The sequence below is a fragment of the Orbicella faveolata genome, unplaced genomic scaffold (genome assembly GCF_042242905.1).
Source record: "Orbicella faveolata isolate gen_17 unplaced genomic scaffold, um_ofav_v1 contig_35, whole genome shotgun sequence".
In the NCBI taxonomy this organism is placed as follows: Eukaryota; Metazoa; Cnidaria; class Anthozoa; order Scleractinia; family Merulinidae; genus Orbicella; species Orbicella faveolata.
In genome coordinates, this window is record NW_028301564.1 from 3,058,473 (window position 1) to 3,086,202 (window position 27,730).

The following is a 27,730-nucleotide window of genomic DNA, read 5'->3' on the forward strand; positions in this document are numbered from 1 at the left end:
ATATTTTGAGTAGTTATGAGCATATGTGAGTTTTTTATTGAAAATAAAAATATTTACAGATCTCCTGACATTGAAGATAGACTCAGTCAATCTTGGCGGACTTGTTTTTAACAGCGGTTTTATATTTGTAAGTTCTTTTCTTTTTTGCTCAGGAGTACGAGTAGAACATTTTCATTGTCTTTCCAAAGCAATTAGGTAGCCGTTCCCCGCTCCATTCATTTTAATTTCGAGAAACATATACCATAGAATTCCGAAAGTAATGTTCTCCCTGAAAATAACGACTCGCGGAAAAAACATTCCTATTGAACCCCAAAAGCAATGGTCCTCTGCGAGACTCTCGTTTTCGTTTTTGGCTTTCCTATGACGTTGTGGAAAATTCTCAAATCAAAACTAATGATACTCAAAAGCCTTTCTATATGATTCGGCTGAGTCTTGGTTGTACAATGTTCCTAGATGTCTATATATATTTGTTATACGTCAGGCTGATTTCCAAGTCAGTTGATATCGTTCACTTTATCACGGAACAAGTGCAGAAATGGTCAAGCCTAGATAGGTGAGCAAGAGATTTGAGTTGTTTGATGACCTCTTTGATGTAAAACACATTTCAATCACCTGTTGTCAAGTGTAAACTATCAAGCATGAATGAGTCGATTAAGTAGACCGTTACGCGCTCGTGAAAACAATTTTTAGAGTATCTCATCAGTGCTATAATAACTCCATTTGTTCATGTCACAGAACAAAAGATACTTAGAAACTGGTGAAGAGGTTAAAGCCACTGGTATTTAGAGCAGCTACTATCAAACGCAGAGAGACCGGCTCGGTGAGTGAGGCCGAATTTGGCTTAATGTCTACAATTTATGCTACGCACCTCTTTACATTATTCAAAATATTGCTCTTTCTGTTCTTTTGAATACGCTAGTGAACTTTACGGGCAAATAAAATGGCTATCTCTTATTTAATTTGCCACGTTTATGACATTTGGTCATATTTGCTTCTGTGACAACATTTGTAACTCTTCAAATGTTGTCAGAGAATGTTGATTTACGAAAAAATAAATTCCTTCTGACTATACAAAGTAATTGAAAACTACGGGTGCTGCTATGAAAAGCACAGTGAAAATACTTATTTGTACTTGTTTTGATGAGAGTCGTTTTTTGTTAAAAGTGAGACCGACTGCTTAGTCAGTGGTATGTGTAAAGTACTCACGATAAATTGATTTATTTAAGGCTGTGTTTACAAACACAGCCTTGCCGGCGAATTAACAGGTTGTGCTTTTAAACACTAAAAGCTATATGCCAAGATATATTATCTTGTGTGAAAGAACTGTATCGATACTGACGATGAAAACAAAACATTTAAGGGTCCCTGTCCATAAATATGAAAAATAACTCGGCAAGGGTCGAAAATTCGATTTCCCTCATATTTTTACGGTAGATAGGCTAGGGCATGATAAAAAATACAGGATAATATTTTTGGGAAAATATCCTTTTATTTCAAAGAAATATGCAAATTACCAAATCCCATTAAAATCGTCATTAGACGTACCATTTTATTAAACAAGTTTGAGAGCCTCGCATGCAAAACCACATCATTCTTCCGTCTTTAAAACAGTCAAATATTTTTGTGCAATGTTTAAATGTGTACTGGGTTGATTTTAGGGAAGGTTGCGGGTTTTGTTGGCTGCAAAATAATTAAATTTCGAAGACATACATTTCATTCACTTAAAAGTACTTCGTAAAAATAATTGATTTTTACCATGTGCGAAACCTTCAAATGGATTAAGCTTCTGGTGGTTGAATCGCAGAAGGATGGTCTACAGATTCCTGTAAAAATTTCTTTGGGCAAATGATTGTGAGCGACGCGAGAGCTTTTCAAAGTACGTTAAAAATGCAGATATTTGACCATCCGTCGTCAAATTTCAATTTACGGGTTAGACATATATTTTAGCACGCGCCACATGTCTTGAGCTATATTAAGTTGAAATAGAGACAGAGCTGATAATTTCGAAATGTTCTAACCTTATTTGCTGTAAAAGGCAGGTCCAAAAGCCGATATGACGTGTTTCTGTCACCATTCGTCGCACATAAAGCAGAAGTTTGGTTTTGTTTTCACAACGTCCGATACACATCGCCAACTGTCAACTTATTTAATGGTCGAATACCACGAACCTATGACCCTCTTTCGACACATATGATCGCCACTGCATCTAAGTCAAAAACGGTTAAGTGATTTGTAGATAGTTGCTTGCTTTGCACTACACCAAAATATTACGTTTGATCATGGTTTGATCTATTGCTGATAGCTGGTTTTCACATGATGTCACTAAAATTCGAACTACAAAACTATTGATCTTCCTGAGATTTCACTTAAATGATGTATAAGAGCAGCTGAAAACTAATATTCATACAAATTTTCGCTCCGAATGGGATTTTTGGTTTTGTGATACACTGCGCTTGAATTTCTAAGCTTTTGCGTGACGCCGCGTTTACGTGACGGCCTAGAGAGCTGTCATGATGGTTAATTTTAAATAAAAGTGTCTTATTTCGGGGAACTTTGCCATCTGAACAGTTCATGTCTTAGAAAAAGTATTATTTTAATGTTTTAGAGTTTCTCGAGGGATAAATTCACGTTTTTGCAGCAAAACTCAATGACAGATGTTTCTGTTGGTTTCCGGCCGCCATGTTGGTGCCCACACGGATGGGCACCAGCATGGCGTCTCCTTACAAATCTCTATAAATTTGGGTAAAAAATTTCTCCGCATATCTCGCATAAGAAAAATTACTGTGACCAGAATTTTTGGCGAGAGTCTTTGTATATTTACTTTCTTTCATTTCCCAGATTCTGGACTTTATCTATTGACAGGTTTTAATTTTTATCTTAATCTATTTTGAATTGCGTGACACTGAAAACCAGCAATTGAATCCTTGCTTGCAGGGTTGTTTGTTCGTCACGCAATGCTGTCATCCCATTTTAGGGGGTAGGGGTGAGACAATTTCTATCCTAATACGTAAGGTTCCGTAAAAAGGCTTGGAACCACGGGGAGCACACAATCTTGTTGAGTAGGAAGAGATTAAGCTAAGCAATGAAAAGAATGAATAGTTAACCATTGCCCGTGTTGTCATCTTTTACTAGACCACCGCTACCTACACGCCCTGCGTAAGTACTGTAACGCTAAATTCGTACGTACAATCTCGGCCTAAAGTAGTTGGGACACTTGAGGTGTATCACGTATCCCCCTTTCCCCCTAGTCAATGTTGGAAAATATTGCGTTTTTTCCAACAAAAATGGGGAAAATCACCTGATTATCAACACTGAAAGTGGGGGGAGGGGGAACTTGCTTCGTGTCCCAACTCTTTTGTCTGGGATTGTAGGTCTTTTCGCGCTGTGCAATTATTTTTGGTTTACATATAATACAGTGGGCTACCCTCGGAGAAATGGGAGGTGGCCACTTAATAGGGGTTGGTGTACCTTGAATATTTTTTCACTATCGGGTTACAAATTTCTTAAGTGAACATGGAGTCAATTCAAGACAATCATTATAGACGTCATCCTCGGAGACCCGGGGGCAGTTAGTGGGAGCGGGGAAAAGTCTAAACGGGTGAGAAAGAAGTTCGGGCGAAGACCCGTTTAGAATTTTTCCCTGCCCCCACTAACTGCCCTGGGTCTCCGAGGATGACGTCTTTCCTGATTGTCTTGAATTGACTCCATGTTTACTAAGAATTAATTTAGCTAAATTTATAACCCGATAGTGAAAAAATATTCAAGGTACACCAACCTCTATTAAGCGGCCAACTCCTATTAAGTGGCCACCTCCCATTTCCCCAAGGGTAGCCCCCTGTATTATATGTAAACCAAAAATAATTACACAGCGAGAAGAGACCTAGGTACGGGTTTAGCGTTACAGTATTACGCAGGGCATGTAGGTAGCGGTGCTTTAGTAAAAGATGACAACAGGGGCAATCGTCAACTATTCATTCTTTTCATTGCTTAATTTAATCTCTTCTCTTCTCTACTCAACAAGATTGCGTGCTCCCTGTGGTTCCAAGCCTTACGGAACCTTACGTATTAGATAGAAATTGTCCTACCCCTACCCCCTAAAATGGGATGACAGCATTGCTTGACGAACAAACAAGGAACCGCTGCAAGCAAGGATTCAAGCAGCAATAGATCAAACCATGATCAAACGTAATATTTTGGTGTAGTGCAAAGCAAGCAACTATCTACAAATCACTTAACCGTTTTTGACTTACATGCAGTGGCTATCATATGTGTCGAAAGAGGGTCATAGGTTCGTGGTATTCGACCATTAAATAAGTTGACAGTTGGCGATGTACATCGGACGTTTTGTAAACAAAACCAAACTTCTGCTTTATGTGCGACGAATGGTGACAGAAACACGTCATATCGGCTTTTGGACCTGCCTTTTACAGCAAATAAGGTTAGAACATTTCGAAATTATCAGCTCTGTCTCTATTTCAACTTAATATAGCTCAAGACATGTGGCGCGTGCTAAAATATGTCTAACCCGTAAATTGAAATTTGACGACGGATGGTCAAATATCTGCATTTTTAACGTACTTTGAAAAGCTCTCGCGTCGCTCACAATCATTTTCCCAAAGAAATTTTTACAGGAATCTGTAGACCATCCTTCTGCGATTCAACCACCAGAAGCTTAATCCATTTGAAGGTTTCGCACATGGTGAAAATCAATTATTTTTACGAAGTACTTTTAAGTGAATGAAATGTATGTCTTCGAAATTTATGAGGCTGTCTCTGTAAGAACCGACCACTGATTTTACTTAGAAAATTCGATTTTTCTCATAGGCTGGGATTTCAAAGCCCTTACCTAGTCAATCACTAAAACGAGTTTTGTTTCATTAAAAATTCCAATTGAAGTTTTCTAGGATTGATTGAAGTTCGGTCCGCTCGACACAAGTTTCATGCCCGCCGAAACTGGAAAAATAACACATATTGCCGGCGCTCTAAAAAAAATAATATTCGCTCAAAAGTCCCAATTCTTTTTTTCAACTATAGATATATCATAGCAGATTGTTTAGCCATGTTGCAGTTATGATTCAATGTTGTTCCTTCAACGGTTAAAAGAAGATTTTCTACCCGTTAAATCGAGTTTTGAAGCAAACGCGAAAATAGCTCTACTTTAAAGGCACGTTTTAAAAATGTGGCACCTGTTAGAAACTGCTGAACTACATGAATAGAAAGTATAAATGTCCCTTAATTTAAAAAAAAGTAATAAAATTTGTCTGCCCACTAGGTTTTCAAAACTAACGACCGCTTAAAGTTCAGGAAATTTTGAAACTATTCCAGTGAGTAACTAACACACTCGCTTTCGTAAAGTGCTGCGATAAATTCCTGTAAATCTCTTACCTGGCTTCAAGATTAAAGTTTTGGTCCTTTGTAGCGATCCTTGAAACCTAGGTAGCATAAAACTGCCAGCTTTTCCTTCCAACTCTAGGTTTACATATAAAGTAGATTTATACGTTCCTCATCTGTGTGAGTAACGGGAAGATTGGGAACTAAATCGCTTGTTGTAAACACAAAATGGCCGTGGCATTTATCAATCCTTCCTTGGCTTCCCGAATCACCGTTTACTGTTCATACATGTATGTGCGCCGAGAGTTGTCCAAAAGAGTGTTTCTACAAACCTTTCAAGAGGAGTCTACATGATTAAACCGGCTTCGAGGAAAACAATGGTCAGTAATACAAAGAACATCGAAGTATGTGACGGTCACGCTCGACACAGATGAGGAACGCATAAATCTACTTTATGTAGCAAAATTAAAGTCCTTCGTCGCTCCGTATTTTCGTCGGCCATATTGAATACTCTACGTTTAAAACATTTTCCGCTGGCTGACATACCCGACAGTATAAATTCCGAATTAAGGCCCGGTTCATGCGTCGCATTTCTGCCGTGTCGAATTCAATTCAATTAAGTGCGGCAGAAATGCGACTGTCGATTCATACGTCGCACTTGTGTCGAATTTAATTCAGAATTGATACTGTCGGGTATGTCGGTCAGCGGAAAATGTTTTAAACGCAGAGTATTCAATATGGCGGACGAAAATACTGAGCAACGAAGGACTTTAATCTTGCGAAACGTTGTCCGCCAATGGAACGAGGAGGTGAAGGCTGACAGTGCAGCAGTTTGTTTTACAACATTTTCAGGTTGCATTGGGTCGAGAATAGCCAAGTTTCTTCTTTCTCTTCGACGGGACCAAGTTTACGCATGCTCAATACATTAACATAATGTATGAATTAGGTTCGACACGGCAGAAATTCGACGTTTGAATCGGTGTCGCATTTCTGTCGGATAATGCAACAAGACCAGTCGAACGTGCGGCCGAAATGCGACGTATGAACCGGGCCTAAGTGCGACACAAGTGCGACGTATGAATCCACAGTCGCATTTCTGCCGCACTTAATTGAATTGAATTCGACACGGCAGAAATGCGACGTATGAACAGGGCCTTAGTTCTCACGGTGTTTATAGAGTTTTTAAAGAATTTTAATAAAGAGCAGTTTGTGAACCGACGTTTAACCAAATCACTGGAGCAATATGGAGCACCTCATGAAAGATGTTTAACATACTCTTTTAATCAGAGAGAGTTCATGGATTCGAGAAAGAAACTGCATGATAGCATTGTTGTTAAAATTAAGAAGTGTGTTTTGTCATTATAGGGGTAATGGCTTTGTTTCTTTGTCTGTTTTTCTGTTTGGCTATTTTTGTGTTCTGATTGTTCCTGTTCCTGTTGTTGAAAAAAGGGTGATTAAGCAATTCACTTGTTGATATTCATGATCGTGTGACGTCTATCAATCAAGACGTGCATGTTTTTTTTCTTTTTTTTTTCTTTTTTTTTTCATCTCATAGTTTGCACCGAGAAAGCAACAAGTTTATTTGCGCTCTGCAAACCTAAACCCCCCCCCCCCCCAAAAAAAAAAAACTGCAGAAGTCAAATAAAGAAATGAAAAAGAATGTTTCCGGCCGGGCTCGAACCGGCGACCTTTCGCGTGTGAGGCGGACGTGATAACCACTACACTACGGAAACGACGATAAATCGAGTGAGACATTAAACGAAATTGAACGAGACATTCGCACATTACGTTTTATATACTTCGTTAAATTTATCAGTCGACCCCTTCGTAGACCTTAACAGTAAATCCATTGCATAACACAACCAAAAAAGTCCCAGTCGTACAACATGTAAAGCTTCGATGAGCAAGTTTCAAAAGTAATGAGAATTAAAAAGTGCGGCATCTATAAGGCACCGATGGGATTTGAACCCATGACCTCCTGTTTACAAGACAGGCGCTCTAACCAACTGAGCTACGGCGCCTTACATTAAATAACAACCTGTTCTATTGTTTATTTATCTATTTATTTATTATTTTTCAAAAATAACAAAAGGGTAGATAGCAGCAGACATGTAAAGATTTTAAGGAAAACGACCACTTTTTTAAGTTTAAAAGACATGTTTCGACAGAACTTCTGTCATCTTCAGTTGAATGAATGATTACAAAGAAAGTTGAATAATAAGTAGGCAGAAATGCTAATTAAGACAAATAGTAACAACAGAACGTGAAAAGGTGTAAATTAAAAGGATAATTTTAGATTTACATGGTGTAATTGCTGATTGAGGCAAGGTAGTTCTTTTTGAATATGGATAGCCTCCTTTATCTTGACTTGAAAGCTGGTAGTGGCGTGATCTAAAATATGAAAGCAGTCTATTGAACACAATGAGCGACAACGTTCAGAATTCTGAAGATGTTTGAAGATGTGAGAGGCCCTATCAACGGCTAAGTGCTCACGTACGCGTGTGGAAAAATGTCGGGAGGTTTCGCCGACATAACAGGCATTACAGCCCGCACATGTAAACTTATAAACCACACGTGAACGAAGCCCGCCGGGGATAGGGTCTTTCACACCAAAAAGGTTACCTATCTTAAAGGAAGAAAAAATTAATTTGATGTCTAAATCATTACAATAGCGCTTGATTAAGTGTCGAATCTTCTTCTGAGTGATGACAGAAAAATGGCCTATGTACGGCAGCTTAAAGTAAAACGTGGGCGAGGTGGTAAGGGGGTAGCCTCGGGGACAATGATTGCTATGGGTCCCAGTGATGTAACGGTTAACCACTTTTTCAATTAAATGGGCAGGGAAAAGGTTCTTTTTTAAGAATTTCAGTAAGCTTGGTTATATCCTCGTGTAACCCCAACCAAGTGTTGTTGATCTTGTAGGCCCTGTCAACAAGAGTCCTAATGAGACCTACTTTGTATGAGTACGAGGTGAAGCTAAAATAATTAGTTAATAACCCAGTAAAGGTTTTCTTACGGTAAACCCTAGTTAGGAAGGAATTAGTGTCACTATTATCAATAAGAACATCTAGAAAGGGTAATTTGCGATTAAGTTCTTTTTCCATAGTAAACCTTATGTTGGGGTGCCTAGAGTTAATATAGTCAAAAAAAATAACAGCATCGTGCAATACAATTACCTACAATTATAACCTGGCCAAATATCTATGCAATCTTTTGGCGCCGCACATCCCAACTGAACACTGTGCTACAGACACTTTTACTTTTGTACAGGACATTCAATCTTTATCTATGTTTGGTAAATTTATGGTTTCCTTCGATGTGGAAAGTCTCTTTACTAACATACCTCTTGAGGAATGTATTGACCTGGCGGTCAATTACATTTCCGAGGGCAATCCTGACCTTAAGTTAAGTAAACCTGAACTTAGAAGCCTTTTCACAGTAGCCACCGCCCAGACCCATTTCTTATTTAACGGTTCTTTCTATGACCAAATTGACGGTGTGGCCATGGGGTCTCCCCTTGCTCCCGTATTAGCCAATCTTTTTATGGGACATCATGAAAAACTATGGTTGGAAAATTTTCAATGCTCTAAAATTTTATTTATCGCAGGTATGTTGACGACACTTTTTCTTTATTTCACTCGGAGCACGATGCTGTTATATTTTTTGACTACATTAACTCTAGGCACCCCAACATAAGGTTTACTATGGAAAAAGAACTTAATCGCAAATTACCCTTTCTAGATGTTCTTATTGATAATAGTGACACTAATTCCTTCCTAACTAGGGTTTACCGTAAGAAAACCTTTACTGGGTTATTAACTAATTATTTTAGCTTCACCTCGTACTCATACAAAGTAGGTCTCATTAGGACTCTTGTTGACAGGGCCTACAAGATCAACAACACTTGGTTGGGGTTACACGAGGATATAACCAAGCTTACTGAAATTCTTAAAAAAGAACCTTTTCCCTGCCCATTTAATTGAAAAAGTGGTTAACCGTTACATCACTGGGACCCATAGCAATCATTGTCCCCGAGGCTACCCCCTTACCACCTCGCCCACGTTTTACTTTAAGCTGCCGTACATAGGCCATTTTTCTGTCATCACTCAGAAGAAGATTCGACACTTAATCAAGCGCTATTGTAATGATTTAGACATCAAATTAATTTTTTCTTCCTTTAAGATAGGTAACCTTTTTGGTGTGAAAGACCCTATCCCCGGCGGGCTTCGTTCACGTGTGGTTTATAAGTTTACATGTGCGGGCTGTAATGCCTGTTATGTCGGCGAAACCTCCCGACATTTTTCCACACGCGTACGTGAGCACTTAGCCGTTGATAGGGCCTCTCACATCTTCAAACATCTTCAGAATTCTGAACGTTGTCGCTCATTGTGTTCAATAGACTGCTTTCATATTTTAGATCACGCCACTACCAGCTTTCAAGTCAAGATAAAGGAGGCTATCCATATTCAAAAAGAACTACCTTGCCTCAATCAGCAATTACACCATGTAAATCTAAAATTATCCTTTTAATTTACACCTTTTCACGTTCTGTTGTTACTATTTGTCTTAATTAGCATTTCTGCCTACTTATTATTCAACTTTCTTTGTAATCATTCATTCAACTGAAGATGACAGAAGTTCTGTCGAAACATGTCTTTTAAACTTAAAAAAGTGGTCGTTTTCCTTAAAATCTTAACAAAAGAGTAGTAAAAAATATTGTTAATAGTACTAAGTTAGTCACCTATCCACTTTCACGCTTGATAATTCCGAGGAATACTAAGATGGCTCAACATGATATGATTATGTAAAGGTTGATTTTCTTTTTTTCCCTGCAAGTAACCGTGAATGATTTTCGAAGAAAGTTCCGCTGGAGCACCTCATGAAAGATGTTTAACATACTCCTTTAATCGGAGAGAGTTCATGGATTCGAGAAAGAAACATCGGGTAGCCATCTACATGATGGCATAGTTGTTAAAATTAAGAAGTGTGTTTCTTCATGCATTATAGGGCTAACGGCTTTCTTTCTTTGTCCGTTTTTCTGTTTGGCTATTTTTTTTGTTCTGATCAGAGGAGGGACAACACTGTTTTCATTTTTTACAGACATGTGACCAATCGATCCCAACTGTTCCTGTTAATGAAAAAAATGTTGATTAAGCAATTCACTTGTTGATATTCATGATCATGTGACGTCTGTCAATCAAACCGTACATGTTTTTTTTCTCTTTTTTTCATCTTGTAGCTTACACCGAGAAAGCAACAAGTTCATTTGCGCTCTTGGAATATGTAATTTCTGAAGATTGAGGGACGAATTAGTCAGAAATTTTTATTATTCTGATGGCATGACAGAGAGGCTCGTGGGGTGTCTTGGGACTATTTAGGCTTTTGGCGGGAGAGTTAGGCCATTCCAGATCAGTCAGTCTTTGTGATCGTCCATATTTCTTATTAAGCTTCTGTTTTAACAGCTTGTGTGTATAATTGCAAATGTCCTACGTTATTGATTTTTGTACTCTTTCCTCGGGGTCTCGTAATGCTTCATTAGATGAGGAATACGTTTCCACTTATTTTTGGCCACATCTTAAGGATGCGTTTTTAATTATTTTTCGTATCTGGCGTAGCACAGGTTCTGATTGTTAGAACCACTAGTTGTAATTTTTCTGATATAGATTATCTTATTATAGACGGACTACATCTGCATCAGATGACTGACTGCCGCAACCTCAATAAACTATTCACATTGAATGTCTCGTGTGAGTGCCGAGTCAGAATTGCTTTTCTGAAGTGACGGGGAAAACTCCGTTAATCAACAGAGTTGGACTGGCAACTACAAGCCAACACAGAATAGGTGTTAACGCCAGCTGATTCAAGGGAGTAGCAGATTAAAAAAGTTGTCTACACATCTTACTACACGTTTGGCCTGTTGGTCTAGTGGCATGATTCTCGCTTTGGGTGCGAGAGGTCCCGGGTTCGACTCCCGGACAGGCCCTCTGTGAGCCATTTTGTCAAAATATTTTACAAGTTGTAACAGCATTGATGTTTGTGGCTTTTTTGTCACTGGCTTATTGGATGCAGTGAACTGAACAAACAAACGAAAGAAGAAAAGCGAAGGAAACTAAAAGAAGTTTACTCTCACGCGAAAGCTTGGGCATGCGTCGAACCTTGAAAATCTCGCTTTAATTTGTCTACCATATGCGAGCCTTCTTTGTTGTTAAATGAGCTTGAAAACATCTCCCGCCCAAAGATTCAGAGCGGAAAAACGTAATAAGCATGCGCCACGCTCCAAGTTTTAATGCACAAAATAGGGCTAAATGAGGAGAGATTGTTGTGTTGTGTTGCCCCATAGGGACTAAGAGCTAATTATCATTAGAGGATAAAGTATAAACAGTATTCTGCAATAAATTTCTCAAAAGTTGTAACGACTTGTATATGTTGAAAAAAAAAATCTGTTAGATAATTCACCTATTTCGACACATATACTGGACCGTCGGGGCGAATGCAAAGCCCCGACGCGTAAGAGGGCGCGGTGGTCGTGACGCAGCCTTTGGCAGCCTTTTTCTCTTCCCAGTGATTGCCTTCTCACGTGTAGCAATTCAACTCCCAGATACTTCCAACCGAATGGAATAAAACTAAGCATAAGACCAGAATACGCATCGCAGACTTATTTTTGAAAAAGTTACTTGCCATCGTATTCCCATACAAACGCTGTTCTGACCCTTGGCCTACTGGTCAAGATGGTGTCGAAAACCATGATTGGGCCTATTGGACTCCTGTTAAAGTGGGTAATTAAAGCCAATCAGAAAAAGGCGCGGGAAAGGTGCCTTCAATGGTTTGTATGGAGTTTCTGATTGGTTCACTGCACTGCTTGCGTTTGCTGTCGTGCCCGCTTCACGACAAAGTAACAACGAATGAGTTAATAGTTCGTTTATTTATAATGTCGTTGCTTGTAATTCAGAAGTAATTGACAAACTGCATAAATATGAGTAAGAATCAAAAAATTAGCTAAGATAAAACCTAGTTCACACCAAAACTAAGCCAAACATAAGGCAGTGGAACCGTGCAATAATTTTGTTTTTCCAGAAAGGATAAAATCTTTCCTTCTGTGTCCGATAAGTTTTACTTTATCATCTCGTTAAAGGGGAGAGGTCACGTTTTGCTAGATCAAAGCCAACTGGCCAGAACAATGGGGTGTATTGAGAGCCAAATTCCTCGTTTCTCATTAGTAGGTTAGAGCGAAATCAATTGAGTGTCCAATCCAGTCCTCCACAGGAAACAAAACAGGGCCACTGGTACATTTACCGATAATTCTTAACGCGCGAAAATCTTGACAACGCTGGCGAAAACATACTGGAAATTTCTATGGACCCATTCTACAGTTGAGGAATTAACTGGTGGCCAGTTACTGTTACTTATCCTAGTCTAGCCGAGCTTACAGAGGTGCGGCCAGTCAGAATACTGGGAATAGGTCATTTGCGAGTTCCCTTGTGCCTGTTTCAATTTGATTTGCATGAAATGAACCTGTGGGCGGAAATCATTTTCATATGAATGGTTTCGCAACTCGTCTTGACACAGAGGCAATCTGGAAATGGCCTATTCATAACACGTCAAAAAGCCTTTTCCCTTCCCACTGGTGACCTTGCCCCTTTCACGAACAGAACGTAATTTCTTTCCAAAAAGCTTACACGTTTAAATAAAGCACAACTTAGTTACTAAATCTCTAAAGTATATTTCAGCTCACTGGCGAGCTGAAGCTAACATGAAATACTTGTTAATTCAGACGGGATGCATCCCGTCAAATACTTTAAAGCCCGTGATGTGTTAAATTGTGTACGCCAATACTTAGAAATCTCCTAAAACGAGAGTTTTAATTGGCAGCAGCAACAATACAAAAATAAAACCTACAAGGATGGACGAGAACGTCAGTTAAGTTCCTCTGCACTTCTCCCCTTCATATCTACACCCTCCCCCCTTACCCCTGTAACCCTCGTCTCCCACCTCTGTATCCCTGTATCCCTGTATCCCCTCAAGTTCCTCGCCCCTCTGTTCTCTTTGCCCTCTTCTGCTAAAACTCGGTTTTACTGCATGTTAGTTCGGAGATATTTTGCAGACTCGATTATTTCCTATATGGATGTATTTCCACACGAGAGGTCACATTGTCAAGAGTACTGAAGATTCCCGATTCCAGTGGACCAATGAAAGTTCCGTGCGAATTCGTCTCGAAGACGGCAGCGCGACCTTCGCATCACCTTGATTTAGCGACAAGTCGTCGTGTCGCGTAGCAACGCCGCTGAGAACGGCAACGGGCTCAGTTGAGTCAGAGAGGACCGTCAAGGAAGTAAAGACGGCCAGAAACCAGTTCCCAGGATGCAACACGTCAGACTTCATTCTGAGCGCTAACTTGAAGTAGTAGCGTTCACAAGAGGCACAGCTATGTACAACAGCAATATTAGTGGCTTGGAGTCTAACGTAGGGATTTGAATTCTTGGTTTCTATGTACAGTGACTCTTTCATTATCATTATCATTCTCTGTTTTATCTTCTCTTGCTGCCCTTCCTTTTCACCTAAATCAGAATGAAGAGCAAAACAGTAAAAGAAGATTAGACTAGATTACCAGCCCCTGTTCGGGAAAGGAGCCCACGCGCATATCCCCGAATTCACTTCTCGGGGAGGAAAGCAGACCGGACTCCAGAGAAGAGCCCGGCTACACTTAGGCCTCCTGGAAATTTGCTATACAAGTTTGTTACAATACAGTGGAGTCAGGCATTCGCAACCATGCCACGGACCCCAGTTTTAGGCACCCAGAAGACAAGAATGAGAACAACAACAAGAAGACGCCAACAGCGATCAAACAACAATAACCGACAAGCAGAGAAGAAACAAAAACAGCAAGGCAACAGCAAGGAAACGAAAACACTGAAGAACTACAAAATAACATCAAAACAACAAAAACAAAAATAACAGTGGAAAACTGTCATTTTCACATGAACCAAGTGAAATGCCCTCTTGCAAATACCAGCACAAATAAAATCAAATACAATACAATACAATACAATACGATGCAATGCAATGCAATACAATAAAATACAATATAGAACAATACAATTGAGATTTCTTGAACTCGTTAATTTTCCTCATATTCAATCAAAATCTTTTAATTAATTGTAATCTACTTCAGACCGAATCAGTCTTTAACCACGTTAAAGCAGTGTGGTGAAAGGGTTAATACACAAATTCTCCCAAGTGATACCATAAGAAATAAATGCACACGAGTACAGAGAATATATATGCTGACGTAGTGTCGTCGGAAATACGTACAACCAATGCTGGTTCTTTTCGTTTCGTTGGCGACCCAGCCGACACTTTACTCTTTTTCCCTGGACTAGGTTTTGATTCGGCGGTATCTTTCTGTAAAAACAAAACCACAGACCTTTGTCAACATGAAGGCATTGAGAGTTGTTGCAGAAACAACGAAAAAGCATGATTTGCTACAGGACAATTCTCAGAAAGAGGAAACTAACCTTTCTTTTTAGCTTACTGGGACTTTTGTCCTCCTGGAAACACAAACAAAACATTAGTGCAAATTAAAAATTAACCATAAATATTCCTGCTCTCAACCAGTCACCATGAAGTAATTTTCTCAGTGAACGATTTGAAAAGACACAAATAAGAACCTTGATTAAGTGCAGGGCTGTGATTAAGTTTTGAGTTGCCTCTAGCTTTGTTCTCCACGCCCGTAGCAAACTTGTTTCTTTGTGGATGAATTCTTTCAACAACAGGCAATTTCATCCGTAACATTAAGGGAAAATCAAGCATACTGAGCCGTACCAGGTGTTACGGGTTATGGCCCTTAATGACAGCTCCGATAGTGGTAATTTAGGTCTAGCATTTTCGACAACGAATGTATTGATAAATATTGTATCAGTAAAGAATATTTTAACTGTAAGATTAAGGAAAGAGAAACACAGATGAAACAGGTAACGAGGAAGGTTATGTGACTTACTAACAATAAATACTCAGATATCAACTAGCAATACATACTATTCCATTGACTTGGCCTCCTGATTTGGTTTTGGGACTCTGGTTTGAAATTTGTCTGGATATGGGAGAGGAAAGCAAATAGTTATCAAATCATTGAGTCAAATAACTGAAGAAATCATGAAAGAAAGTTATTTCTTTGACATTACATCTCAAAATCATTGGCCACTGCATCTTCCATGATCACACACGGGACTTAAAAAGAAGGCGAAATTAAACTTGGAGCGGGAAGTTTGAACGATGTAAGAAACAAAGTGTGAACGAACTAATTTGAAAAACAAACTTTGGTTCCCGAAAAAATCCTGAATTGCTTAAAATCCACCAGTCAGAAAGCTGATACCCTAAATAATAATGTTAGGCGCGAAAAGCTTTATCATTGTTATTGTGAATTAGTTACTTATCTTAAATTTAAAATTTAAAAAACTATTCCAAACGGTCACTTCTGAATATGTATGTCGAAATATACGAAAAGTCAAGTTAAACGACACAGTTTTATTTTTGTTTTATTGTCATGTTTATCATCACAGTTTGTGTGTTATTTCTTTTTTATTTATTTATTTCTTTATTTATTTAATTGCAAAAACACATAATTACTTACATTGTACTTAAGCTACTTACAACAAAACGGCACAATACTTACTCTACTTACGATACAACACAATACAATACAATATTTTTAGTCGACTATTTACACTATTTACCATGCGTTACTTACTTACTTACATGTGTGTTATTTCTTGTTAAGCTATGATGGCGAAAGAAAAAGAGTATTTATGATGACGTCAGGGTGACGTCATGCTGCTCAATAACATCTCTACCAATCAGAGTGTCTGTTTATGATTACCTTGCACTGAGAGGTTTCTTGGGCGACTCCAAACTGGAGGTACCGCTGTCCGGCGTGGGCTCATCTTCTGGCAGATTGTCTAATTCGGAACCCAGTCTTCTTATTGCCCGCGCTTTTCGGGGACTGTTTGTTAGAGAAGAATAAGCATGACATATCTGATGGACGTAGCAAAGAAAACGTAAAGCGTGTGGTTCTGTGCTGTGCCTTACCTCGTAAGTCCTTTGATAAGCATTGAGTTTATCGTTGTCTGATGTTTGAGGGGCTTATTTTTAAAGTACGGTTATTTCGAGAAATTTAGCGCTTAAAAACTGGTCGGACTTGTATTTTGAAGTGAGTTTGAATGTGAAACATTTTTTTGGTAAACATTAAAATACTGTATTGAATATTACGAAGTGAACACAAAACAAGTTATAATAATAAAACATCAAAATCTCTGAACACACCAAGAAGGCATGAAATACGAAACACCTTAAGTACGGGCGGTTTCAAAATCGGAAGAAATTGCCTTGTTCTCTAAGAGCTCAATGCCAAGGTAAATGACAGTCGCATAACTAGTAAAGCAGAAACACAATGAAGCTGGAATGAGACCCAAAGGGGTTCATATCGCTCGAACTTATCCCAGTTACCCTAGCACAAAACGACTAAGAGTATTCATCCAAAAACACCAAAACCATACAATACTTTTGTTCATCAACCACCCTCCGTCCTGTAAAAAATCGCTAGGTCGACAATGCGGCACCACACTTTCAAAATACACTCACCTTGGCGAGGACTTGGTAACCGAAGACAACTTCTCCGCTGACACAAAGGGTGAGCGCTTCTCAAGACTTTTCGAAGGTGATGGTGCCTTCTTTGCTTGAGGTTCTTTATCTTTACGTTTCTTTGCTGAGTTCAGTTCCTTGCCTGACTTCTTGTCCTCACACTTAGTATCTTTTTCAGGTGATTCCTTTCTTGATTTCTTTGAAGCGGATTTTTCAGACGATTTAGGGGGTCTCCCTCTTTTTCTAAAGAAAAGCGGTAAAAGTAACCCTCTGAATGAACTAAGTTAGTAACATTAGTTACGTGTGTGAAACGTTAATGTGTACAGTCAAACTACCCCTCAACGACCAACTTGAGGACAGAAGGAGGTGGCCGTTATAGAGTCGTGGTCGTTATCACGAGGTAGGGATGTAATATAACACGGTTGTTTTTTCGGGACTGCAACACTATTACCGTTAAAAAATGCTTACTGGGGCATATCAATACGTAACGCAATGAAAATATATCAATAATAAAAAACCAAACGGACACAAAGACCAACGACGCGCGGTATGGATCATGTTTCGTGACCCTTAACAACAAAACATGGGGTTTTGTATACACCACTCGTCAGTCGTTGATTACCTGGCCGCTTTCGAGAGGCTATTTCAGCAGTTGGGACGACTTCTAGTGGCTCTTGCCGTTGTGGAGAGGTGGCCGTGGTAGATTAAAATAAGAGTGAATGTATGGACCGTCCGCCGTGACCAAAAGAGTGGTCGCTGTTAGTGAAGGTTCGACAGTTGTGAACACGCGTATCCACGTTCTCCTGAATTGTAATAGCCTGCCCTCTTTTCTCTTTATTCATGCTAGGCGAGCTGTTGTTTTGAGCTAGTCTGTACAGAGTGACAAAGTTGTCTACTACAGTTGCGGTAACCTAACCTGACTGTACAATAAGTGCATGCTCGTTCTTCTCACCTTGGAGATGGCTGCTCATCAGCCGGACTAGCAAACCCACTTTCTGCAGTCTCGGAGGACGATTCGTCCATTTCTGCTTGGATTTCTTTTACTTTGTCCTTGAAAGCATTCTTAGCAGTTTTTGAGCTTCCAAAAAAGAACAACGATAGCAACAAATCTAGTTTTTCTAAGAAACATAGCAAGACCTTGCTACGCACACGTAACTTAAACACAAGCAACTTACATTTCCGTATGTAGACTCGTAGTAGTAACTAAAGATGTTAAAAGCTCTATGGCTTAACAATTAATAGGTTATCGCCCCAGCTTATTTCCAGTTTTTGGAACATAAAACATCAGCAATGTTAATACACCCCTCCCCTTTGCAGGATGGGATGTCAGCCCACTGCATCTTACTCCAAGTATTTTGCCAGGTAACCCCCCTACGTAGCCTCCCAAGCAGATGCTCTTAGGGCTCGTCACGCGTTCCCTCCACACGAAGATTGGGGAGGACGATTACGTGACGATCCCAAACAGCATCTGCGTACGGTAGGAGGCTATTTGCCAGATTGCTCAAACAATTCAAAAGCAATCATATATAATCCTGGGTAGAGAGGTCATCAAGTGCTCTGAGAGAGTAGCTTGTCTTGCATGTGGGCTAATCAAAAGGCAGTTTTGGCTATTTTGGTGTAATGATTAGCCCATATTACAGCAGATATTTAATCTAATCAAAAACAAATATCAGTTTGTACACAAGGAAGAAATCAACTTCCTCTTATACTGTAAGTCTACTCTTGGCAAGAGAGATAGTTCAACAAACATTGTTTACCGGTGTCCTGAAAGAATGAAACAGCTCGTAGCAGTTAAACGCCACAATAACACCAGTTTCCTAGTTTCCCTTACTTGCTTTGTGCCTTTCCTTGAGTTTTCTTATCACTCTTTGCAGAAGTTCTTGACGATGTCTTTGAAGGTGTTGACTTCGATTCTGCCGCTCCTCCTTTCCTTGGTCCCTAAAATACAAATCACAATAAAATACAAGGCACAGCAGAGTGGAAACTAAAGAAAAACAACTATAGGGCAGTGGGAAGGGCCAGACAGACTGGCCCTATTAGGTTCAGGTGGGAGGGACTGAAAAGTGGTAAATCGAGCACATTTTCTTGAGTTCTTAGTCTCACAGCGTTCCCACAGAGTTCTACAGCATAGACGCGGCCGGTAAACTTGCCCCACGCTTCCCTTCTCCCAAAAGTTAATTATGAGAAAAAACAAACAAACAAACAGTTATAAGTTTTCACAGGTCTTACCTTTGAAGAGGTAAATTGAAATCCCTTTGGCAGATAACTCTTGGTGTTAGGACTACCTACCTAGAAATTACAATTAGACGATACTTTAACACTTGAAGGACATAAGAAGAGCTTCTCAGAGTCTGTGCACTCTTAGAGGTGAGAGAAAGCATCAAAGCAATTTCATGAAAGTAAAAAAAATTAATAAGTGAAATGAAAGCGATTTTCAATAATTTACAACGCAACTGTTTTTGTCTAAGTTCGATTAATGTTCTTTTTTTTTTTTTTTTGCTGGCAATTGCTTCGTACTTCGAAACAATATCTCCAGGCCAGTTGATGATCAGTTTCGTTATTCTCCTCACCTGTCCGCTTGATATGGTTTGGATGCTGTGAGGAGAAATGGAATGTTGATCGTTTGAAGTGGATTGGTTACAGTGCTACTCACCGTACAGTTGATACATGAGATAGTTTTTGATTCAATTTTGACATCTTTTTACAACTTTCTGAAACCTTTTTGCTGGCTTCTGTTTGAACCCACCAATCAAAACAGGGGAACTGTCGAGGGCGGAGATGTTTAAGTGTTTAATTCATCTTCACACTCGTGAGAATTTCAGAAGTCACAACCTGCGAACGTTTGAAACCAGCGGAGAGTTGTCGCAGTTTGATTGGCCATTTGAAATGGAAGCCATCAGAAGTTGTCAAAAAGATGTCAAAGACTTGTCAAAAATTAATCAAAAACTTTCATAGGTGGCAACGTTAAGGCGCGTAGCACTGTAAGCACTAACATTCCACTCAAAGAGTTTGTTCCTTTTTGTCAAATAAATACCACTGCAAAGGACTTTTCATGCACGCATATCTTACTAGATGATCTTTTGGCGACAACAAACGTTACAAAATCGCAATATCAAGTGTCGTGAAATGATGCCCTTCTAAAATGTTCAATTATGTTGCTGCAAAAAATTGGATGTTATAACAAAGTTGTTACAGCAACAGAAAAGAACACCAAAGTTCCAAAAATTCTCACCTCTGAAGGAACAAAGAACCTTTTAGGTAAAACAGGGTTGCCTGGAAATTCTTTTAAAACAAAGTTATGGACCTACAGGAGTAGAGATGTCAAGATCAGTGAAAATGTCACAATATATTACCACAGCAACAGGCATGGAACAAAGTTTTGACATAGCTTCTCACGCAACGGACCACAACATTGAACAGAGTACTGCGTGACAGTCAATTAAATGGTATAAGGACACTGACTTGCCAGTACAAAGTGAAATAATCAGTACCTTGTTTGTGAGGAGTCCCAGAGCCAGATCACAAACGGTGAAAAGATTCTGTTTGAAAATACAACGACAGTAACAGAGATTAAACAGATCAATAATAACAACAACAACAAAACTACCAATATAACTTCATAAAAGCAACACCATCCTTGTGCCTCTGAAGGTATTTCCTCGTACCTCGAGTCCTTGCTACTTAAACTGCGCAAGCTTGACGGAGCAAGCGACTCTCGAGAGTTCCCTCACAGGATCATCGACTTTGATCAGTATTTAAAACAATAAAAGTGGTCGGAAGTAAAACATCAGGGACTTGATTGAGCCCCGTTTTGTCAGCCTGGCATGCGCAATTCAGCCGAGAAGATCGATATTTTCAGACATCTAATTGAATCTTTACACCCGCTTCCCGACTGCTAGTCAAGAGAAACGAAAACTCTGGGAACGATAATGCTTGTGTCATGATACATAAGTTATTTTACGATGTCATGGCTCTTTAACGGAGCAAAATCTTAGGCCCTGTCCACACTACGCCGTTTTCGCTCTGAAAACGCATCAAGAAGAAATCTGAAAACGCAACAATCACCGGTCATTTTGGATTTGTGTTTGAGGAAAACTCGGGCAGGGAAATCACGTGATTATCGTGACGTCATCATGTTCGAAAAGTTCCATTTTCAAAATGTTTTCCGTGCATACTAAAGCGCAAAGCCGGCGTTTCAAATTCCAACGGTTTGAAGAGCGTTTTCCAAAAGCTCCGTTTTCGTGACGGATTAGTGTGGACGGGCCTTACATTAGTTAACATCTACTAGCAAAGCTGTAGACAACTTTATGTAAATCAGAACTGATAACTCTGACTAATCGTATCTTTGCACTTTACCTTGTTCACTTCTTCGTCATCTGGTGCCTGGACATCTTTAGTTTCTTTAACGTTTTCTACCGGTTTTTTGAGGAAGCTGTAATTATCTGCTTTGGCTAAAATCGGCTCCATGAAGAACCAAAGGTAACTAAAGCATGGGAGGATAACAGATAATTGATTCAACTGAAACAACTGAAACAAGCTAGAAAACACTGATTGAGATGATCTAACTAAACCCAGGGATTTCAACAGGAGGGTGGCAGGTTTTGACAGGTGGGCGAAACTGTTTGAACTGAACTTCTTTATAAGAAAAACTTTCCTCTAGCATGTCAAACCAGGTGGGGAAAATCGCTTTCACAGCCGGTTAATTTGCCCCATGCCCAGCCCTTAATGAAACCCCTGTAAACCAACATTCACACAACTTTTTTACACTATAAAGAGTTTACACAGCATTTGGTTTTAATCTTGTTTGAGTGTGTTGGAGCAGGGTTGCCTTTATCCGGGACGGGGAGTGGGGAGAGCTTTAGTTCAGACCTGGCTTAAATCATGGGGGGACTAGGGGCTTATGACTGGGGGAGATACAAGACCCCTGGCTCTATTTCACTTGTGCTTGCGTTCAAGCATTACAAAGTGTATAAACATCACATGAATGAACGCAACAATGATGGAAAATATTTCTCACTCTCTGAACTGTACTAGAGTCTCATGATCATCTTGTTTGAAGTCTGGATGATGAGCCAGCATGTGGATAACACAGGGCAGAGCGTACTCTGGCAAAATAGAGTGTGAACAAGCTGAAAGAAAACAAAGAAAGAACATAACTAACTTGTAAAGCCTTGAGCAGGAGAAAGATGTGTTTTAGTAGTTGTACTTCACTATATTCCAGAACAAGTTCCATATTTTTTTTAGGGCAAGATAACTGAAGCCATTTTTTTCTCCTGTGAGGGCTACCTAGTTCACGTGGGATATTTTGATGTGTCCCGCAAGGATATGGTGCTCTTTACGCCATGGAATAAATCCTTTATTGACCATGCCGTTTCTCCTGTTCCGTCTTAGGTATGAACGTCACCATTTTCGCATTCCGTAAATGCGCAGAAAATCAATACAATTTGGGCAACATCCCGCCATCTTGACCTTATTCTTGGTCAGTAACCCATGCATTAAACTTGAATTTAGCTGCTCAGAGCTAAGTCAGTGGAAAGTGGCATCAGAAGTAGGCTGTTTGGTGTTCGTCTAGCAGCAAACATGGAACTTAGTCATGTTAACTCAGTTGTCAGTTTAGATTTATAACATTGGGCTTTGAGCGTAAACTCTTTCTTCGTAAATTAGGCAACCTCAGCCTGCCTACGTCTGTTTAACTCACCTTGAGCTGCTGAGTGTTGCTTTAAGTAATCTCGCCTTGTCTTGACATTCTTTGTAATCATTTGTCTAACCTGCAGAGCACGTTGTTTGCAACAAAGTCGAGTTCAGTCCAAACACCACAGCATAGTAATGACCCTACGGTATTTTGAAGATAGTTCTATATTCCTATCACCTGTCGGCTATGAAAATGCTTTACTCCATTATGAGATATTTGTTTTGGATCATTCTTCAGTATTAAAGGCATACACAGTGTCACTTGCAGCAAATTCTCAATTCCCAGTAGCAGCTAATTGCTAACTTCTCTCCACTTTGTAAAACAATTTTCGACAGAAAATAAGTGTTTGATCCTCTGAAAAGTCTTGATGAAAACCCAGATTTTCCCAAGATTCATTACAGAACATGTATGAAAATCTGTAATGAGAATTTGCATGTGAAGCTTGTGCTTTACCTGGTTCTTTCTTTCCTTGACAGGTTCTGGTGCTGCCAGTGCAAATATCCCCAGATATTCCAAGGGAAGTTTCAGTAAATCTTCAGCTTTGTGAAGCTTTTTTGTAAACTTGTCCCGAACTTCGTAACAAGAATCCTAAAAATACAACAACATGAAAACTGTCTGAAAAAAAGGCCTCTCAGTTTATCCACGACCATTGCATGTCCTCTTTCTCTTTTGATGACCAGAATAATCAAGGTCAAGGTAAGTTTAGCCTGCGTTGCAACCGGACGTGTCACAAAATCCCCGGTTTAGACTGTCTGCAGGCCAAAGCCAAAGGGTAACGCTGATAGCATTTACCATACTATACTCAGCAAGTGTCCTCACAGGAGTGGAGAGTTTTCCGCATTCTGGCTGTGGGAAAATTACGGCGAGAGAGCATGGTGGGGATGGGAAGAACAGCAACCTTGGTTATTCCAGATATCCTTAAACTCGTATCGAAGAGTAATAGTGTTCTATTGACATTCCGTTGTTTTGAAGAGGAGCTATTTTAGTGTGAGTCAATGACTAATGTAATGTTTTGCAGAAAACCATCAAAGATGTTAGCAAGATGTCTATTGTGCATCAACTTGACAAATTACTCTCCAGTCTGCTAGTAGACTAGTCAATAGTCTGCTGGAAGATTAGAGAATAACCTGGTAGTAGATTAGTTTTTTCCTGTGGTATACAATATAACAGTATGAGTAGACTGTTGGCTACACTCACTAATGGTTATGGGACAAACAGGGAGTCGCCAAGCAGAGTGAAGCAAGGCCGCACAGCACAAGTATCTCTCCGCTCGTCAGAGTTTTCCCAGAACTAAGGAGTTTGTTCAGCTACATCCTGAGGGTCTAATGACAGACTACTTGCAAAATTTTCTGTACACACATTGGCGCCTTCCTTATGCCTTGTTCAGGAGCATACACAGCACACAGAAATGTAACCCAAAGAAACTGAAGTTATTCCTTTGTCTAATCCACCTTTATAAAATTACCAACTTAGAACCAAAAGCTCACAATGTGCACCAGAGAACAGAAACAACAATTTGGAGGTCACAGGTCTCAACCAGGTCAGGCAATTCTGACCACTGATTGATGCTTTTTGATGGTGGACAAACCTGTAAGTTCACTCCTCAGTTTGTTTTTGTACATAGTCAAGTGGTCTACTTCCTGTCAGTTGGGATTTTGAACCTTGTAATGTTAAATTTGAAATATGTGTTTATTTTTGACTGTTTGGCTCCGTAAGCACTTGTGCTAAATCAGTTATAGAGGTTAAAAGTGTCTAAGACACTAGGTAATTACATGAATCTGTTCTCTTTGGGATTCTTCCAGTCAGACCAGCTGTCTTCAACTTAACCACTCGATAGACCAATTTTGATATATTAAAATTCAGCAAAAACGTAGACCTGAGCACGAGGCTCTGGGGAATAAATCCCACAAACTCTGTAGTTATTCCCCAGAACCTCGTGCTGAGGTCTATTATATTTACAAACTGAATTTCAAAATATCCAAATTGGTCAATTCAAGGGAGAGACTTCAGTGTACATGTCACTGTTTATTATCATAAGTCGGCACTTGGTTGACTGCAATCTTTTCAAAACACCGTTTGCTTTCTAAGACACATCAAATGCATTCAATTGAACATTCAAGTCTTATTTCAGAGATGCATCAGATAACATCATGCGTCACAAACAAACCAAACTACAGGTCGAAAACTTCGCATCTGGTATAGCTGCTCGCACAAGCATGCCTTGAATGGGATAAAAAATTCTTCAGCTCTTTCTCTAAAGCAAAACAGCATTTACCTTATCTTGTCACAATTACGAGAGATATCACTAAGGGTCTTCTTATACACAGTTCAAAATATCATACTCTTGCATCACCTTACCTGCATAACCAGCGAGAGTCGCTGAAAGTTCAATGAGGTTCTTGAGCAATCTTAATGATTCCACAAGCTGCAGCTAGACGAAGTCTTGAACAATCAGCCGAACTTGAATGGGAAGAAAATTGAGTTACTACAATTAGTCCTCTTCACTTCGTTACACTGTAATAGCAAGGGTATGACCGTAGAACAAGACAAAGATTGCTTGACTTTGTTTGAAGGCTATAAGCAATCCAAGAACTGTACATTTTCTCCTGTCATTTTTCACACATTCCATGACAACTAGCGCAAATTACAAGCAAGCATTTACCTTACACATCCCTGCTGTTGCAGATCCCCTTTATGAGCAAGCACACTGTCTAACAATCTGAGCACTGGCTGAGCTGAAGGCTTGTGGTTGACTTCCCGGCCCCTCAACCACTTCACTAGTAGATGTATACCTTTGATCTAATAAATAGTGTGAAAGGAAACAGCATTATAACAGTAAAGTAGCTTTGGCATTACAAAGTCTTACATTTTTAACTATGAGACGTGGTCTCCTTAGTCTTAAAACTGCCATAGCTATGTCATATGGAGTACCCAGGGCCGTCATTAAGGGCCATAACCCGTAACACCTTGATGTTACAGGTGAACTTGCCAGTTGTTGATACAATTCGAGAACGCATAGAGTAACAAGTTTGTTACGGGTGTGAAGACCAAGGCAATGGGTGACTCAAAACTTAATGATAGCCCTAGAATAATATCTTCCATGCTCACCTTTGCCTGTGTTTCTTGGGTAACATCTCTGTCTTCACACCACGCACTTTCACTTTCAGCAGAATTGACCGCCTCTCCCTATCCCAGACAAAAACAGGTCGACAACAGGTTACCTAGCTTCTCATTTCAGTATTACTCTATTATCAAGCAGAGAAGTTATAATAATAAATAAAATTTTCATCTAAGGGAAATATATACACCTGGTTTCCTAAGTTGGTGCAGTAGACTTACAAGCGGACAAAGAAATCTTCAAAAGTTTTTTCAAAGCCCTTAAGGATTGTTTGGTGATGGAAATCAAAGTTGCCAGTGATGAAGTATTTATTCTTCATGATTGCCACAGGCATTAGTTTTAAAATAAAAAAAGAATAATAAAAATAGCATTTGACTGACCAAATAACTACAAAAAACTCTAAAATAGATTAGATTAGTAGCGGCCTCCAGCCTCCCCTTACAGCTATCCTTTCCACCCATATATTTAGGAGACTGATACGTTTTCAACAAATTTGCCTTCTTTACGGAAATCACAATGACTTGAAATGTTTCTTGCGACCTTCAATGGTATTTAAATTAATGGTGATGTAATTTCAATTTTCCCTGACTTTAATTCAAAATGTCAATTTGCCCTGACTCAAAGCAAAATTCATTGACCTTTCCCTGACCTTGAAGAATTTTGTTTCCTGACCATTTCCTGACCTGTGGCAAGCCTGTTCTTCACTGCAACTACTTGAATATCAAGACATCAATGTTGATGTGCTGACTTACCCTGTCCTTCATCAGTAGTTCTTTGACTACAAAATCTCGCACAATGGCAGGTCCCTGAGTCTCAAACAGGGTTGGTGCCAAAGGTGCAATCTCACCAAGAGCTGTTAGTGTTGTTAGCAGAAGAGGACAATCATAGCTCAAGGAACTTACAAGGTTCTGAAATAAACTGTGAAGTACTTTATGATCACTAACAGAAAGTCAGCCTCAACTTATGGACATCTCATTGTTATGCTATATAGCCATTTTACTTTACAACATGCAATGTTAGGCCTAACTTATTGTAATGCACACAAATTATTTTATAAATGTCGTTCACCCAAGAAAGACAGCAGAGATCTGATAAACCTTTTACACAATGTTTGAGCATCAAGATCAAATAAGAATTAATTTTGTGGTTTTTGAGATCAAACACAAACCAGTCAATCTGAAGACAAAAAACACCCAGAGCAAATGCAAAAAAAAAAAAAAAAAAAAACTTACACTTGAACTTACTCCTAATAATCCCAGGGCTAAAAAAAAAACTGTGAATTCCATCTTACCCTTGGGACATGTAGCTCTCAAATTTTGCTTGGCTTGGTCAAGTCTTATTAGTTTGCTCTTTTAATGATGTAGTTGGTAAATGACTTGCCTGATCACTCGCCCATTAAGCAAGTGGGAATGAAAAGTTAATTGTCCCAGATGACCAAAATTAATGACACTTTTTTCGAGCCCTGAATCCCCCTGCAAGAACTTCAAGGGTAGGATTACATTTTACAATACTTACTGCAAAGACACGATCAAAAGGCTAAGAGGAAGCAGTGGAAATCTTTGCCATGGATCTCAGTGAGTGCTTGGCTTGACATGAAGTTCCTTAGACTGCTAATTTGGACAGGACTGGGTGATAGTAACTGGTAGATGAAAAAGAAAACGAAAAAAACATGGGTTTAAAAAAAAATGTAAATGCAAATTTAATGCCAAACACAGGGAGTGTTTGCGCAATCACCTGAGCCAGAGGCTCATGATAAAGTATTTGACAATAATCTGGATCGAATTGGAATTTGGAAATGTCGGTTTTTGAGAAGAGGGGAAAACCGGAGTACCCGGAGAAAAACCTCTCGGAGCAAGGAAGCGAACCAACAACAGACTGAACCCACATATGACGCCGAGTCCGGGAATCGAACCCGGGACACATTGGTGGGAGGTGAGTGCTCTCACCACTGCACC

The 27,730-nt window shown here is 39.5% G+C and overlaps 4 protein-coding genes and 3 non-coding genes across 7 annotated transcripts in view; 1 reads left to right on the plus strand and 6 right to left on the minus strand.

The window, feature by feature from the left end:
* Positions 1-6,991: 6,991 nt before the first annotated feature.
* On the minus strand, positions 6,992-7,064 carry Trnav-cac (transfer RNA valine (anticodon CAC)). Its single transcript has one exon. It is a non-coding gene; the product is annotated as a tRNA-Val (tRNA).
* Positions 7,065-7,278: 214 nt separating this feature from the next.
* On the minus strand, positions 7,279-7,352 carry Trnat-ugu (transfer RNA threonine (anticodon UGU)). The gene has a single exon. It is a non-coding gene; the product is annotated as a tRNA-Thr (tRNA).
* A 3,890-nt stretch (positions 7,353-11,242) lies between these two features.
* Positions 11,243-11,314, plus strand: Trnap-ugg (transfer RNA proline (anticodon UGG)). Its single transcript has one exon. It is a non-coding gene; the product is annotated as a tRNA-Pro (tRNA).
* A 920-nt stretch (positions 11,315-12,234) lies between these two features.
* LOC149102648 (uncharacterized) overlaps positions 12,235-27,730 on the minus strand; it is a 63,534-nt gene continuing 48,038 nt past the window's right edge. Inside the window, exons 6-7 of the mRNA XM_089272976.1 lie at positions 14,641-14,730; positions 12,235-13,886 (exon numbers count right to left, since the gene is read on the minus strand). Of these exons, the coding sequence (XP_089129102.1) occupies positions 13,857-13,886; positions 14,641-14,730 (120 nt within the window). The 3' untranslated portion in view covers positions 12,235-13,856. The remainder of the gene's footprint in view (positions 13,887-14,640; positions 14,731-27,730) is intronic.
* On the minus strand, positions 15,299-18,040 carry LOC149102649 (uncharacterized). Its single transcript, XM_089274002.1, has 4 exons — positions 17,918-18,040; positions 16,966-17,208; positions 16,205-16,327; positions 15,299-15,418 (listed from the first exon to the last, which is right to left on the minus strand). Exons 1-4 carry the CDS (start codon positions 17,986-17,988, stop codon positions 15,346-15,348), a joined length of 510 nt encoding a protein of 169 aa, XP_089130128.1. The 5' UTR covers positions 17,989-18,040; the 3' UTR covers positions 15,299-15,345.
* Positions 17,918-25,040, minus strand: LOC149102650 (sister chromatid cohesion protein PDS5 homolog B-like). The gene is made up of 9 exons (XM_089274001.1): positions 25,016-25,040; positions 23,111-23,245; positions 22,664-22,733; positions 21,983-22,094; positions 21,322-21,448; positions 20,457-20,504; positions 20,198-20,269; positions 19,195-19,254; positions 17,918-18,903 (listed from the first exon to the last, which is right to left on the minus strand). The coding sequence occupies exons 1-9, from the start codon at positions 25,019-25,021 to the stop codon at positions 18,793-18,795; spliced, it is 741 nt and encodes a 246-aa protein (XP_089130127.1). The 5' UTR covers positions 25,022-25,040; the 3' UTR covers positions 17,918-18,792.
* Positions 25,045-27,275, minus strand: LOC149102651 (sister chromatid cohesion protein PDS5 homolog A-B-like). Its single transcript, XM_089273248.1, has 4 exons — positions 26,528-27,275; positions 25,766-25,843; positions 25,320-25,456; positions 25,045-25,117 (listed from the first exon to the last, which is right to left on the minus strand). Exons 1-4 carry the CDS (start codon positions 26,537-26,539, stop codon positions 25,045-25,047), a joined length of 300 nt encoding a protein of 99 aa, XP_089129374.1. The 5' UTR covers positions 26,540-27,275.